This window comes from Anabrus simplex, chromosome 12 (genome assembly GCF_040414725.1).
Source record: "Anabrus simplex isolate iqAnaSimp1 chromosome 12, ASM4041472v1, whole genome shotgun sequence".
NCBI classification, from domain to species: Eukaryota; Metazoa; Arthropoda; class Insecta; order Orthoptera; family Tettigoniidae; genus Anabrus; species Anabrus simplex.
The window spans coordinates 11,400,877-11,417,122 of record NC_090276.1 but is presented as its reverse complement, the minus strand read 5'-3'; the positions used below and the strand labels follow the sequence as shown (position 1 = coordinate 11,417,122).

The window sequence follows — 16,246 nt, the reverse complement described above, 5'->3', positions numbered from 1 at the left end:
AGAAAAAGCCGTCACAATATTCGGAAACCAGTTACGGATTATTCGATGAATAACAAGAGCCGTGGCAATATTGGAAAAAACCAGCTATATATATTTGAATAATAAAACATTAAACAAAGTACAGTAGTAGCTTGAGAAAAATAGGCAAGTCTTGTATTAGAACATAAAGAAATTAGTCCAACATTCCTAAACCTGTCTCACAATCTTCTCTGAAGAACTGAGAAAGTAAAAATAAGATTCTTCACTCACTTGGCATTCTTTGGCGGCAGCTGTACTTGGAGATCGTCCGTGAGGTGTTGACGACTACAGTGGTGAGCGGGTGAGGTGTGTGAACCGTAGCCGTCCGGGTTGAGCTGCAACAAGAAAAATACTTCAGTGGACCTTACAAGATCCTCATCAAACTATTACTGTAAAAATAGCCCTCTCGTCGCCAGTGGGTGATATAATTTCCGGCTACCCCCTGTGAGTGGTGGACGCAGACGAAGAACACACCCACGGTATCTCCTGCCTGTCGTAAGAGGCGACTGAAAGGGGAAACCAAGGGATGATGTAACTGGAATCATTTAGATTACTTATGATTAGTACCATTAAGTGAGGAACACCATTGTGTGCATTTCACCGAAGCGAGGTAGCGTCCGTGCGGGAGGAGCTGGCATGCACCGCGCTGAGTTGCGTTGGTTCCCCCGTATTCAGAACGGGTCTGCGTTACTTATGAGTAGTATCAGTATATGAGGAGCACCATGGGTCTGCGTTACTTATGAGTAGTATCAGTATATGAGGAGCACCATGAGTCTACATTACCTGTGATTAGTACCATTTTGAGGGGCCGGTGACCTGGATTTTGGACCTCTTTAGACAACAAGCATCATCTCAGCATATGAGGCGGGTCAAATTGAGCAGTGGTTTGCTTAAAATCCCAGTACCGGTTTCGCTTTAGCGATCCTCACCTGGGCTGTTCGGAAAAATAACTTAAAAATAATAGAAATATAGTGGTGGTTGATAATAATAATAATAATAATAATAATAATAATAATAATAATAATAATAATAATAATACAGTGTTGCATTGTTGGCATTCAGAGGTGTAAGACTGTTATTAATGTTAATTTTGACGATTCAACTTGTGGCTTCGTACCATGGCTGTGGTGATAGTTCCTGATATGCTAGTTTCAACGACAGGTAGCTGACTCGGCGGTCACCCATCCGAGTACTAGCCATGCCCAATGTTGCTTCACTGTGAATTAGTCAGTGTAAGCGCCAGAGCGCCCTGTCGCTGTTATGGAACGAGATTATTAGTATTTATCGCGTGTAGGATGTTCTTGACACTGTAACTTTGTGGAAACTATTTTATATGTTGCCCGCCCCGTCTCCGGGTGCGTACCTAGGTTGGGAGGAAGAACGGTCCTTATCCTTCGTGTAATTGTTTCTGGTCACGTATTTTGTTTTCTGTATTAGAATGTGTCATGCTAGGGAGTGTTATTTTAGTGTTTCATGGATTTAGTTAGTAGTCTGGGTTTTGTAGAATGTCTTTTATAAGAAAGATGCATTTTGGTAGGCGGTTGCGTTTATTTTGGCGGTCTGGTTCATATCGTCCTAATGCATTTATGAGTGGGTTGGGGTGTACTTGTGCTTGGTTATAGAGATTATTTGCTTGTTTTATGGCGAAATCTAGTATGTATGGGATGTTTGTGATGTGTGAGGTGGTAATAATAATTTCGTGTGGCTATTTATAGCCGAGTGCAACCCTTGTAAGGCAGACCCTCCAATGGGGGTGGGCGGCATCTGCCACGTGTAGGTAACTGCGTGTTATTGTGGTGGAGGATAGTGTTATGTGTGGTGTGTGAGTTGCAGGAATGTTGGGGACATCACAAACACCCAGCCCGCGGGCCATTGGAATTAACCAATGAAGGTTGAAATCCCCGACCCGGCCGGGAATCGAACCCGGGACCCTCTGAACCGAAGGCCAGTACGCTGACCATTCAGTCAACGAGTTGGACTGTGAGGTGGTGACTGTTGTTTTGTAGTCTTTAACGGCCAGTTTTAGTGCCCAATTCTGAATGTATTGCAGTTTTCGTATGTTTGTTATTGACTGAAATCCGATAGCTGGGAGGGCGTATGTTAATATGGGTCGGATAAATGTGGTGTATATGAGTTGGACATTTTTGGTGTTGAGTGAGCTGCGGCAGTGTATTAGTGGATAAAGAATTTTCATTTGTGTTCTTGCTTTCCTGGTTATCTGTTGTGTATGTTCCTGTAAGTTTAGTCGTTTGTCGAGTTCAATTCCTAAGTATTTGTGGTGTGTTACCCAGTCAATATTCTGATTATGTAATATTAGGTGCTGATGTGGGTAAAGAATACTGCCTTAGTTTTCTGTGGATCCACTAATTGTTTTGGATTCGCAAGATCGAAAAGAGTCAATAGACTTAACGTTACGCAACCTAATATCCCCAAATTAGGCCTAATGCCTATTGCTCACGGTAAAATGTTTCGTAAAATTTGTTGTACAATTAATTTTATAAAAATTTTGTGAAAACAAGCTGTGTTGCTCACGGGAAAATTATTTTATAAAATCCGTGGAAGCATCAGGATGGCCATCTATGAACTCACTTCTGAACTTAGATGCGTATATGCTGCCATCTATTGATAAACTTTTAAACCAAGAATCTGCTGTTCAACTTACAGTGTGTTTGAAAGTATGACTCCAACAAACAAAGCAAAACTTGATGCTTTAGCTGGAATTATATGTTGTACAGTGGTAAAAAGGAAGAAAAGAAATGGCAGGAAATGCTGGACTCAGGATTGGATCAAGAAAAGAGAAGAAAGTAGAGGATTGCTGTCCTTGGTCGAAAATTAGTTGAGGTTAGAAGACCAGCATTCATATAGGGATTCTGCCCCTCTTCTTGCATTTCTCTTGTGGTAAAGTGGCGTTTTAACTTCGTACAAACAAGGATATTTCTGGTATTCGTCCAGTAAAACACTAACAGCTTCCTTAGTCCAGCCGGATCCTGCCATTTTAGAAAGAAGTGTTTGTTTACAATCGAGCTTCACAGTCTCCTCACGACGTAGCGCCAGCATCATCGTGATGTCAGCTTCGCTGATTGGTTCGTTTCGTAAAATTAATTTTACGGAATAGAACATGTCCTATTTTATGGAAAGTTTTGTCAAAGGTTTTATAAAACTTTAATTTGATCGTGAGCAACAGAAATTTTATAAAATTAAATTATTGTACAATAAATTTGACGAGAAGTTTTACCGTGAGCAACAGGCATAAGTATTATTATGCCATTTAGTGACCGTGAAAGTCTACGTAGTATGATAAATAGTTATATTATTATCTATTTCATTACACACTGTATTTGTGAATTTGCCTTCTTAGAAAGGTTGATTACTGCTTTATGAATGTAGTTTAGATATTAACATACATAACGTAAATGGCAAAAACCATGATTCGTATTTCACTTGACCATTTTCAGAAATAAGTCCTGCTTTCTATGTATGACATTCTAGTCCCTTTAATTTATGACCAAAAGGGAAGATTTTTTTTTATAAAAGTTTTGTCACGCCAAGCACGTTTCGTTCAGAAGTCTCCTATGAGAGTTTGTGCTGTGTTACTGTAGGAGGACAAGGGGGCACCGGGGCAGTGGTGAGAGGCTGGGATGTCAATAGCGCGCTGAGCGCCTGGTACGGCTGCTACCATCCTTACGAGCGTGCTGGGTGGGACAGTGTGCAGCAAGCAGGCGAAGTGATAGGCGACGAGTGAGACAGGCCAAGAATCACGGCTTTTTTACTGCTCACGAGTTATTTCCAAGCACAGGCGATGCCTCAAAAGAAAATGCGTACGCAGCTAATAAAATGACGATATTACAACACCATTTCTAATAACCTCATTGAAATAGCTTTATAGTTTATTTATACTAGTACCAGCTGAAGTACCCGCTCTACGTACGGATTTGTGAGCAAGGATTTAAGTGGTTAATGACGCAAAATTAAATGTGAATTATAAACTCGATAAAATGAATCCTAAACCTAGGTACACAATATTAAACAGACAGAATACGCAATATTTTATATATAAAATAAGAGTTTCGTCTGCACATTGCTCAGAACTCAAAAAGAACGGTATTTAAATATCAGTCGTGTTCCCCGTATCAAGAAAATTCATTTGTAAATTTTCCGTCACTCCTGTTTGTATATAAGAGCATCACGAGCATATTGATGAAGAGAATTTAATGAAAATCAGTCCGTGAATTCGGGGAATGAGACACTACAATCTAAGCTATAAATACTTTTATAATTTTATTCTCGTTTAGTGAAATGGTAGTTTAGGGGAAGGACTAAAATGTAATTCTCAAATATTTATGCTATTAGTGGTCCTATCAATAAATTCTACATAACTAAACATTGTCTGAACATCCATCCCTACCTTACATCACAGCCTGCACTGTTGTTGTTACACTTCTGTCGCGCTACGTTACACAAATGTTCTCCAGCCGTGGGACATATTTATGTCAACACGATGACTGTGATAATGAAACTAGCAGTTCTCAAATGAGCCACTTAAAAGAGCAATGACGTAGGCGCCTACTCCACCATTTTTGTTTTTTTCTTGTTATAGATTTATTAAAGTCCGCCTCTGTGGTGTAGTGGTTAGCGTGATTAGCTGCCACCCCGGAGGCTCGGGTTAGATTCCCGGCTCTGCCACGAAATTTGAAAAGTGGTACGAGGGCTGGAACGGGGTACACTCAGCCTCGGGAGGTCAACTGAGTAGAGGTGGGTTCGATTCCCACCTCAGCCATCCTGGAAGTGGTTTTCCGTGGTTTCCCACTTCTTCACCAGGCGAATGCCGGGACGGTACCTATCTTAAGGCCACGGCCGCTTCCTTCCCTCTTCCTTGCCTATCCCTTCCAATCTTCCCATCCCTCCACAAGGCCCCTGTTCAGCATAACAGGTGAGGCCGCCTGGGCGAGGTACTGGTCATACTCCCCAGTTGTATCCCCGACCAAGAGTCTGAAGCTCCAGGACACTGCCCTTGCGGCGGTAGAGGTGGGATCCCTCGCTAAGTCCGAGGGAAAAACCGAACCTGGAGGGTAAACAGATGATGATGATGATATATGTAGGTTTTATCTTGTATATATACAATAAATGTGCACAGATGATGTCATTGAACAACTTTTTATCTCCCCGTTTTGAGAATCTGTCCTTCGGTATCACCGGAAGTGCGGCCTGGAACTTCATGCTGTTTGGTGTAACTCAGGTGCTTAAAGAGGGTAGCTTTCTGAAGTTCGACGTACAGTATGTAAGATGATACAGGTTTAATGCGCCCAGAGAGCTGTCAATAACACCAGTTCATGATATTACTATTGAAACTATGATGACTGATTCTAGTTTCCATGGACGTTGCATTTCTATTGCCAGTTCCATGCATTTTGATATCTTTGTGGCTATTGTTGTTTGCAGATTGGAGGTGTTTGGACAAGCAATTTCTGTAAGTGATGCGGATCTTTTTTAATTTATCGATTACAATAATGTCTGGGCTATTGTTGCTGAGGGTGACATAGGTTACGACTTCTCGGTCCCATAGAATCTATATATTAAAAAAATATGAAAACTAAAGTCAGTTAGTCCGGCCATTCTATCCGGTCGATTTCCATTCTTTTTTTAACTGAAAGGTATTCATGCACAGATTTGTCATCAGGTACTATAAATCACTTAACATCCGCCTTCCTCAAATTAATTGATATTTTCCATTTATTGTCTCTTTGAAGCAATCATATATTTGGTGCTAATTGAGTTACGGAGCTCGTTTTGGCCTAAGAACACTCAGTGGATCAAGCTCTTTCAATTCAGCTCTTAACTATTCAAACTGGTTGATTCTCGGGAAAGTTATGAGTGCACATTCAATTTGGCGTCTCCTTTCTTCAACATTTTTTTCTCATTGAAGCAATCATATCTTTCGTTCTAACTGAGGTACACAGTTCGTTTTGGTCTAAAAACACTCAGTCGATCAAGCGCTTTCTTTTGAGGTAATAACTACTTAAATTGGTAGATTCTGAGAAAAGTTATGAGTACATTTGTCTCCATGACGAAGATCTTTGAAGGACTTTTTAACAGTTCGGCGCGTAGTGTTGTTTAATTCAATTTCTTTGTGTGATGTATTTTCAAGTGTTTTGTTGACATAATATTACAGTCTATTACCACAGCAGATCAGGTGCTTTATTTCATTAACTCGAAACTTTGCAAATACATCCGTGAGGATAGTAACGAACAACACCATACTTTGTACATTGCGGGCGGAGCCAGCGGGAAACTGCTGGTGTTGTATGAAGAGTTTTCGAGAAGGGGTGAAGGTGTGTATTTCCAATATGCAGTTGATGACTGAAGTCCACATTTTGCAGAAAGTTTCTGGTGAATGATTTTTAGCTACCTGATCATGTCGGTGCATATAATCAGTGTTGGCCAAGTGTGGGCAGCCAGAAATGACGTGCTGTATGGTCTTTGTAGTTCTGGAAAAGCGCCGGCAGTTGTCTGTGACAACAGTTGAGTCTACGGTTGTTGTTTCCAAGAATACACGTTCAGGTTGACAGATAGGTGGGGAAGGAGTCAGCCTATTAACCCTCCAAGTGGCAAGCGCCTGATATCAGGCGTTTTATGCGTTTGCCCAGTGGCAACGCCTGATATCAGGCGTTTTGACATGCTCTTTATTTTATTTCGATAATCTTATTATTATTTATCGAAATGTGCTAATTACGAACCAATTGAAGGAGAAATGTTCGGCCATAATCATGAAATAGTTTGTATAAAAACATCTTACACTAATCTAGTGTAAATCGTTGCCAAAGTAGCGTCATAATTCCGGTGTCTTGTGCTAGCTGCTACATACTCAGCGGCCGGCCACACGAATGTCTCAGCTGAGCCAGCTGTATTTAGTCACCAGTTTTCCTTCTGATATCAATCTGAAGTGTTGATATGCACTCATCTCAGCAATACTGAATCATTTACTCACAGGAACAGTGAATAAATCTTCAAAGGGACTGTCTCAGATTGTTTTAGGTACAAAACTTGAACCCAGGCAAATCGTTTACTTTGGGCAAGGTGACGTTCTACTGGTTGCTTATAAAGAGACGAAAACAAGGAAACCAGTCTATTGTCTCACAACGGGATGTTACACTGAGGGAAATTAGGGGTTGAAACCACTACTGATTCATAAGTACAATAACTTCATCGGAGGTGTAGATAATAAAGGTAAGTGCATTTTCCATGCCACTTGTTCCAGACCCACGAGAAGGTACCGGAAGCAGTTTTTTTTCAAATCTTCTAGATATGACATTATTTGACACATACGTCCTGTACATAAAGAACACTGATATGAGACTTCATGATCACTATAGTTAGGGGATTGCTAAATGAACAGTTCCCAATTCCAGTTGTGAGGCCAACAGGTCATGCAAGAGACCCCTCTCATGCTCTCGAAATATTGCCACAGAATAACAATCGCCTATGTGTTGTGTGCTTGAAAGTAAAGAAGGAGAAGAAGTCTACATTCTGGTGTCGAGGATGTAATGGTGGTATTCACCACGGGTGTTATAAACTAGTGCACTTCTGGAGGCCTCACAATCATGGAGTAAAGAGAAAGACCCACCCAAGTGACTGAGTGAAATGTACAAGTGGTAGCATACAATTGTTGTATATATTGTTGTATAATTTTTCCAGCTAAGAACAGTATTATAAACTATATACTGGTACGCACCTATTTACTATGAACTGGTGCTTCTTTTGTATATGTCATTTTTTAAATTTACCTAAATATAAACATTTTATATATAGCAAAACCTTTGCAAAAATAAATAATATAAACAAATTCAATATATTTTTGGTCTTACACTTTGTGGATGATAAATAACAGCTTCAGTATCATCGTCATCTTATTCCTTGTAGTTTTGAGGATAAAAGGGTGTGCTGTTTATGTATGTATAACAAGTCAACGATTTTTAACACAATTTATACTAAGAGCCTGCAACACCGGTAAAATATCGCTGCCATTACAGGATAAATGACCGCCACTTCGAGGGTTAAAGTATTATCAAGGACAGAATCTTTGGAGAGCGCTAGCTGGCTGGCGTCATCGAGTGGTGTCGTCATGACAACGGGGCAGGCCATGATTGCAGTTTGAGGGGGCTTTGGCGGGGTGAGTCAGCATTGAAGTTTGTTATTATCAGGGAGGAAATATCTCCCGTCTAATTTCCGATTCACTGTAAGCGTCTTCCGTCTTTTACTAGCGAGTATTTTTCTCAACTAATTGTGTATATGGGTTCCCAGAACCGAACTGCAAAGTCGCTAATGGGATGCAGTTTTGTAATTCCCTGCTCATTTAAGAAGTTTTCTCCACACTTATAGATGGCAGTGAGTACAGGTCGATGTCAATGCGAGCTTGATTCATTCTCAAGGACGGAGAATCTGCTCCCCGCCAACGGAATGTGACATTCAGATAGACAAATAGGTAGATATCGTCTTTACTACAGGCGACGTAAAGCTCAAGTACGTTCCTTACATTTAACCGCTTATTACAATACTATTATTAAAATCCTGTCCGACTCGTTGGCTGAATGGTCAGCGTACTAGCCTTCGGTTCAGAGGGTCCCGGGTTCGATTCCCGGCCGAGTCGGGGATTTTAACCTTCATTGGTTAATTCCACTGGCTCGGAGGCTGGGTGTTTGTGATGTCCCCAACATCCCTGCAACTCACACATAACACTATCCTCCACCACAATAACACGCAGTTACCTACACATGGCAGATGCCGCCTACCCTCATCGGAGGGTCTGCCTTACAAGGATTGCACTCGGCTAGAATTAGCCACACGAAATTATTATTAAAATCCTGAAAAATACAACGCTCAAATAATAATAATAATCTGACATATACTGTAGGACGAATTGAAGACGCGACTGACCAAAAAAGACCATCTTCATCAGTAACGGAAATCGACAAATAAATTACGCTGGTTGGTAGACACTCAAAGCGACCTTGCAGAAATTAATATTCATCCATTGGCAACTACACGGACCACATTCAGACAGAAAATCAATTCACATAAGTTCACCTCCAAGAACCCAACAGCCAGGAACTTGAAACTCAAAAACACTTGGACGCAAAAGAGAAGACAGCCCGTAGTGAAAGGATGAGGCCGTTTTTGGAAGACAATAATAATAATAATAATAATAATAATAATAATAATAATAATAATAATAATAATAATAATAATAATAAAAGGAAAATGAAAATCCACAGCCTGTTTCCAGTCATCCGACCGGGTCAAGTACGGAATGAATGAAGCCCCATCTAGCGGCGAGGATGGGATCTGTGTCCGCTGCCGACGCCTGTTGCACTCATCTGGGGCGATAATTAATGACTGACAGACGAAATGATATTGGAGTGTGTTTCTGGAAAAACCGGAGTACCCGGAGAAAAACCTGTCGCGCCTCCGCTTTGTCCAGCGCAACTCTCACATGGAGTGCACGTGATTTGAACCACGGAACCCAGCGGTGAGAGGCTGACGCGCTGTCGCCTGAGCCACGGAGGCTACTAACTTGTATGCTACAACCACTTAAGATCCTATTATTAGTGGACTTTAGTGCGGAGGCATAATTAAATATCTTTCTAGAAAGTCTTTCATTGTCAATTCTTCGAATATGGCCATAAACTTTCAGTCGTCTTCTCCAGATATTTCTTCAGAATGCTGGTACAGAGTAATCCAGGAGACTTCCTTTTCATCCACACTCTTATGCATGTTGGGCCAAAAATCTTACTAAGGATTTTCCTTTCTTATTTCTTAAGTTACTGATCTGCCTCCAACGGCCAGGCTTTCTGATGCGTATAACGCCTCAGAATTAATTTTCGTGTATTAATTTAGTGTTCCGAGACATTTGTATGTTGTTGTACCTGTTCCATGTGATTCAATAGGGTTTTTGTAATTTTAGAAACTCAGTTTGCTTCAAGATGGTTGGATAATTTCCCATGAATATTTGAAATGATTTATCTGAACGATTTTACCCGAGTACCAGAGGATGTTTAGGTATCAAGGAGTTCCTTCCATGTGTCGGGTTTTCTCATAGGCCTATGAGATTTGGAGTCTAGTTTTAGATGAAAATGCATGAAGTATTTGCAAGGACTGAATTAGTGTCTTGCCGAATGTTGGATAGAATTACCAGATCATCTGCAAAGGCCAAACATTTGATATGATATTAATCCCTTTTGTTTCCTTTTCCCAGGTTCGGGCTACTTTCTCTAGCACAAGATTGAACAGTAATGGAGATAGGCCATCTCCTTGTCTCACCCATATACTAATATCAAAAGGTCCAGAAATTTCACCTAAAAGCATAACTTTCGAAATGGTGTCAGTCAATGTCTGATCAAATTTCTTGTGTTCTTATACGCTCACCACCTTTCTCGATAGTCAAGGCATTATCCACAAGGAATTTCTACCCGAGGGAACGACGTTGAATGCTGCACGGTACATTGAAATTTTGACCCGTTTCATGAAACGTCTACGCAGGATACGACCCCAGTACACACAACAAGGTTCATGGTTTTTTGTCCATGACAACGCTCGCCCACACACACACAGCCAATATCGTCAAACAGTCCATGGCAAAAAAGGGGATGGTGCAACTTGAACATCCCTCATAGTCGCCAGATCTCAATCCTCAAGACTTCTTCCAATTCCCACGACTCAAACTCGCTTTGAAAGGAAAGAGATTTGACGATATTCCTGACATCCAACGAAACGTGACGAGACTTTTGAACACCATCCCAAAGGAAGCCTTCTTGCAAAGTTTCCAAGACATGTATCGCCAATCTCAGCAGTGCATAGTTATGGGAGGGGACTATTTCGAAGGACAGTAAGGTCACTGTCGTGCATCGTTCATCTATGTTGATAATACAAGACTATTCACCGAACTTTATTGTCACAGGTTGTATATATTTCAAATTCTTCCAGGACATAAAAGTGTGTTTGCCCGGCTCTTCCGCGAAATTTCAAAAGCGTTACGAGGACTGAAATGGGGTCCACTCAGTCTCGGGAGGTCAACTGAGTAGAGGGAGTTGGATTCCATTTTAAGACATCTTCGAAGTGCTTTCCCGTGATTTCCCGCTTCTCCAAGCAAATGCTGGGATGGTACCTAACTTAAGGCCACGGCCGCTTCCTTCCCTCTTCCTTGTCTATCCCTTCCAATCTTCCATCCCTCCCACATAGCAGGTGAGGCCACCTGGGCGAAGTACTGGTCCTACTCCCCAGTTATATCCCCCGACCCGAAGTTTCACGCTCCATGACACTGCCCTTGAGGCGGGATCTCTCGCTGAGTCCGGAGAAAAGAAGACTTCATTAAGTTCCAGATCTCAAGTACAAAATAAGTATTTAAACAGAAATAAACACAAATATTTGAGTGTTATTTGATAGAACCTGACGATGTTCTTTTAAGAACGAAACACGCCATTCTATTTTAAAATTAAAATTAGTTTCAGAGACTGAAGAACCCAACAGGTATAAATGATGTAAAGAATCATATGCTTTTTTTTTTTTTTGCTATTTGCTTTACGCCGCACCGACACAGGTATATCTTACGGCGACGATGGGATAGGAAAGGCCTAGGAATTGGAAAGCGGCTGTGGCCTTAAGGTACAGCCCCGGCATTTGCCTGGTGTGAAAATGGGAAACCACGGAAACCATCTTCAGGGCTGCCGACAGTGGGACTGGAACCCACGATCTCCCGATTACTGGATACTAGCCACACTTAAGCGACTGCAGCTATGGAGTTCGGTCATATGCTGGTTTTTTTTCTTAATCAGAGTTTCTGTGATTTTCTGTATTTGTAAGATATTTTTTAAGATCAAAAATTTGTTCTATACATGATCTTCCGTTTCTTAAACAAAATAAGACTTTAATATTTTTTTTACGTTGCAGCGATACAGATAGGTCTCATGGCGACGATGGGATAGGAAAGTGCTAGGAGTGGGAAGGAAGCGGCCGTGGCCTTAAAGGTACATCCACAGTATTTGATGTGAAGATTGGAATCCACGGAAAACTATCTTGAGGGCTGCCCGTTCGAACTATCTCCCGAATGCAGACATCATTACTACTGATGAAGATGACGTCTCTTGCGGAGTGTGCAGTAGATACTCACCTTGACGATGGTCCCCACGGTGGGGTCGCCGTGGACCTCCAACACCTCCTTCTCCATTCCTTCGAGCGACGTTTGGTCTGGGTTCGAGCTCTGGCTGAGCAGCCGCTCCTTCATCTCATGGATGTAGGGACAGCGCTGCATGGCGCCGGCCGCGACCTGCAACACACCAAACATTATCTCATGAGTAGGGCCCGGATGTATGTGTACTAATTATTAATCAAATACACTGAGTGGCCAAAAGTCACGGGAAGGGGTGTCCCATTAGAAAGTCTGCCGCGTATGACGCCTGAGCGTTGCGGCGTAGCTGAACTGTCTGTTACAGACGTGAAGATGGCAACACGCCGCAAGTTAACCGACTTTGAAACTGGGCATGGGTCATAGCATTGCGGAGAGTACACGCGAAATCGGGTTTCCGAGGTCAACTGTGTCGAGGGTGGAGGTTTAATATCGCAGGGAGAATGTTACCACCCGCGTAAATCGTCGCACGGGAAGACCACAGGTGTTTAACGAACGGACATCACGTCGCCTCCGCAGAAACATACTGCGAGTCAGATCACCGCCCAGTTGAATGTTGGGAGTCAGGAACCCATTTCTATCAGGACTGTAAGGAGGCAACTGCACCGCACAGGCTTCACAAGCCTTCGCTGACACCCCGACACAGAACTCAACATGGCGGCCTGTGGTATGCTCCGATGAATTCAGGTTCTAGTTGTATCGAGCTAATGGGCGCGTGAGAGTGTGGCGTATGCCCCATGAAGCTGTGGCAACAAGGTTGTGTCCAGGCGGGATGTGGCTCAGTTCTGGTCTGGGGGCGTTCTCATGCTGCCAATCAGGCCCCATTGTCCGGCTACAGTAGCGCTGACAGGTGCATGTTCCGTGGACATTCTTTCAGGCCATCTGCATCTCTTTGTGGCCCTCGAGTACCTTGATGGAGATGTCATGTTTCAACAGGACAATGCGCTATGTCACCGGCTCTCTGGTTGGAGGAGCACTCCAGTGAAGTTACGACCATGGATTGGCCCTCCAGATCTCCCGATCTTAATCCAATCGAGCATTTGTGATATGCTGTCGATGCTGGTGTATGCTCAATGAACCCCGCACAAACTACAGTAACAAGACCAGTGGGTAGCAGTGCAAGATGCGCGGGTCTGCATCCCTCCAGAACGATGATCGCGGGTCTGCATCCCTCCAGAACGATGATCGCGGGTCTGCATCCCTCCAGAACGATGATTGCGGGTCTGCATCCCTCCAGAACGATGACTCGCCGTACTGCTGCCGTTTGTGAGAGCTCCTTATTAACATCACATTCAATGCCTTCCCATGACTTGTGGACGCTCAGTGTATGTGCATGCGTATATTTATTTTTATTGAAATATGGACTTAAAATTAGAAAAACGATCATTTCTATTCAAAATTAAAAGTTCAATGAAAACAAAAAAAGTAGGACTACATGAAACATTTTTTTAAAATATTTCTGCCTTTATTTTGATATACGCATTGCAATAATGGTATTCTTCGGTGTTTTCCTTGTGTAAATAATTCAGCTCCCTTCTTGAAATTTGCTATTACTTGGAGTTACGTGAAACCACGCTGTAATAATACACACAAGCAAATATATCACTTGTAAATTTATGACGTAAATCTATAAGAATACACAAAGGCTAAGTCTGATACCCGTACAAAGACGTCACAAGACAAGGGTAGGTTAGGTCAGGTTGATTAAGAAATTTCCTTCCATTTCAACTGAATTGATCCTTATAAATGAGGTAATGTTGCTCTCCTTTTCGGAGGAGTTCTTGCAGATTTTTAGTGCTTTTTATAGCCTACATTCGAATTGAATTCTATACATGCAAATTGGACGAAATAAGACCGTATTAATAAAATGCTGCACTTGTCATTTCACACCAGCTACGTTTATTAAATGCATTATTAGAACATGCCACAATTCTACTCACCTGGTATTAGTATTACCCAAACAGATTCATAATCCTATACCCGAAAATGTAACACTAGTGATTTTCACAATACGGCAGTGGCAATGCAAAAATTTCGCAAGTCTCGACACAAAAAAAAAAAGACTATATACTGTAATGCAAACATGCAACCCCACCTATGGCGCAACAGCCCCGAAGGGCCATAGCCTACCAAGCGACCGCTGCTCAGCGGCTCTAGGGGCTCTGAACTTTGGAGCGTGGGTTGGCAACACGGGGTCCTTAGCCGAGTCCTGGCATTGCTTCCACTTACTTTGCCAGGCTCCTCACTTTCATCTATTCTATCCGACCTCCCTTGGTCAACTGTTGTTATTTTTCGACCCCGACGGTATTAGAGCACTCGAGTTCTAGAGTCTTTCATTTTCACGCCCTTCGTGGCCCTTGTCTTCATTTTGCGAAGAGTCGGACCCCTTCCATTTTCCCTCTGATTAGTGTGTATACAGAGGATGGTTGCCTAGTTGTACTTCCTCTTAAAACAATAATCATCACCACCACCACTGCTCAGCCCGAAGGCCTGCAGATTACGAGGTGTCGTGTGGTCAGCACGACGAATCCTCTCGGCCATTATTCCTGACTTTCTAGACCGGGGCCGCTATCTCACCGTCAAATAGCTCCTCAATTGTAACCAAGTAGGCTGAGTGGACCTCGAACCAGCCCTCAGATCCAAGTAAAAAATCACTAACTTGACCGGGAATCGAACCCGGGGCCTTCAGGTAAGAGGCAGGCACGCGGGGCCGGCTACCAACATGCAAGTAGGCCGCGTGCACACCGTCCGCGCTCTGCTGCGCTGAACGCCTACCTTACAGCTAAGCGAAGCGCCAGACAACGCGCAGTGTTGGTTAATTGCTTAGCGTTACCTAGCTGGTTCTGAATCTATGGGAGAAGAAATCATTCATGCAGTGTTTCAAGGAGAAGAAATATGGAATCCAAGACTCAAAAACTACAAAAATGTAACTGTTTTGCAAAATAAGTGGACTTAAGTATCTACAACAGTTTTATCGCATTCCTACAGTAAACATACACAGTAATATTACTTCTAATGTCACACTTTACTGGGCTTAACATTGTGACAGGATGAAATTGCGTATGGATTTTAGTGTCGGAAGTGTCCGAGGAGAAGTTCGGCTTGCCAGGTGCAGGTCTTTTGAAATGACTCCCGTAGATGACCTGCATCATGATGAGGATGAAATGATTATAAATACACACATACACCCAGCCCCCGTGCCAATGAAATTTACTAATTATGATTACAATTCCCGACTCTGCTGGGAATCGAACCAGGGACTCCTGTGACCAAAGGCTAGTACGGTAACCATTTAGCCATGTAGCCGGACACTTTGTGACAAAGTGCATAGGATCTCCCAGACTCTGTCATATCGGTTTATAATTTTGCCAATGGAGAGTGGTAACATGAATAATATCACTGTGCAGGCTAGTAGTGGGCTTGGAAGTAAATATTTCTGTTTATTAATTATATTTGTCACACATTCACTCCACTTTTGTTACGATGATTAATTGTGTATGCTAATTGTAACAATATTGCAAAATACTATTTATAATTATTATATAAAGAGCGTGATTTAGCCGGAAATTTAATTTCCACGTGTTTGCTACACGGTGCTCCTAGATAATTCGGAAAATTGAATTTCTCCCAATACTTCTCTGCCACTTGACGCCACATTTCAGTTGCAGGGTTTGGAAGGTCAAAGGTATTCTTTGTCATTCTTAAGTAATCATAAAATGTATCGCGATAAAATCTTGCATCTCTGTGCAAACGATGGAATTCTCTGAAACTAATTCGTTCTTCATTAAATTCATGAACCCACTTTCGATTCTTTCTCCTAATTTTCAATTTTAGGTAACTGTTATCCATCAGTAAACTGTTTCTAGTGTACTTGGATAACGGCATTAGTTTGTGACAACCCTAAAACGCCTCGCGCCAATCTAAGCTGAGAGCACGGCGTAGAGTTTTCGGTGTGAACAGCAAGCACGCCTTGCGCTATGCATTGCATTTCACGCGGCCTACGACGTCGTATCGGCGAGTAGGGTCCCTAAGCTGTCTTCTTAGCGACATTGA

The 16,246-nt window shown here is 42.3% G+C and overlaps 1 protein-coding gene across 2 annotated transcripts in view; it reads right to left on the bottom strand.

Moving 5' to 3' along the window:
- Positions 1-16,246, bottom strand: part of OtopLa (Otopetrin-like a) — a 415,689-nt gene that overhangs the window by 270,418 nt on the left and 129,025 nt on the right. For both annotated transcript variants that reach the window (XM_068229841.1, XM_067156226.2), the window contains exons 2-3: positions 12,179-12,334; positions 250-353 (exon numbers count right to left, since the gene is read on the bottom strand). In XM_068229841.1, the coding sequence (XP_068085942.1) occupies positions 250-353; positions 12,179-12,319 (245 nt within the window). In that variant the 5' untranslated portion in view covers positions 12,320-12,334. The remainder of the gene's footprint in view (positions 1-249; positions 354-12,178; positions 12,335-16,246) is intronic.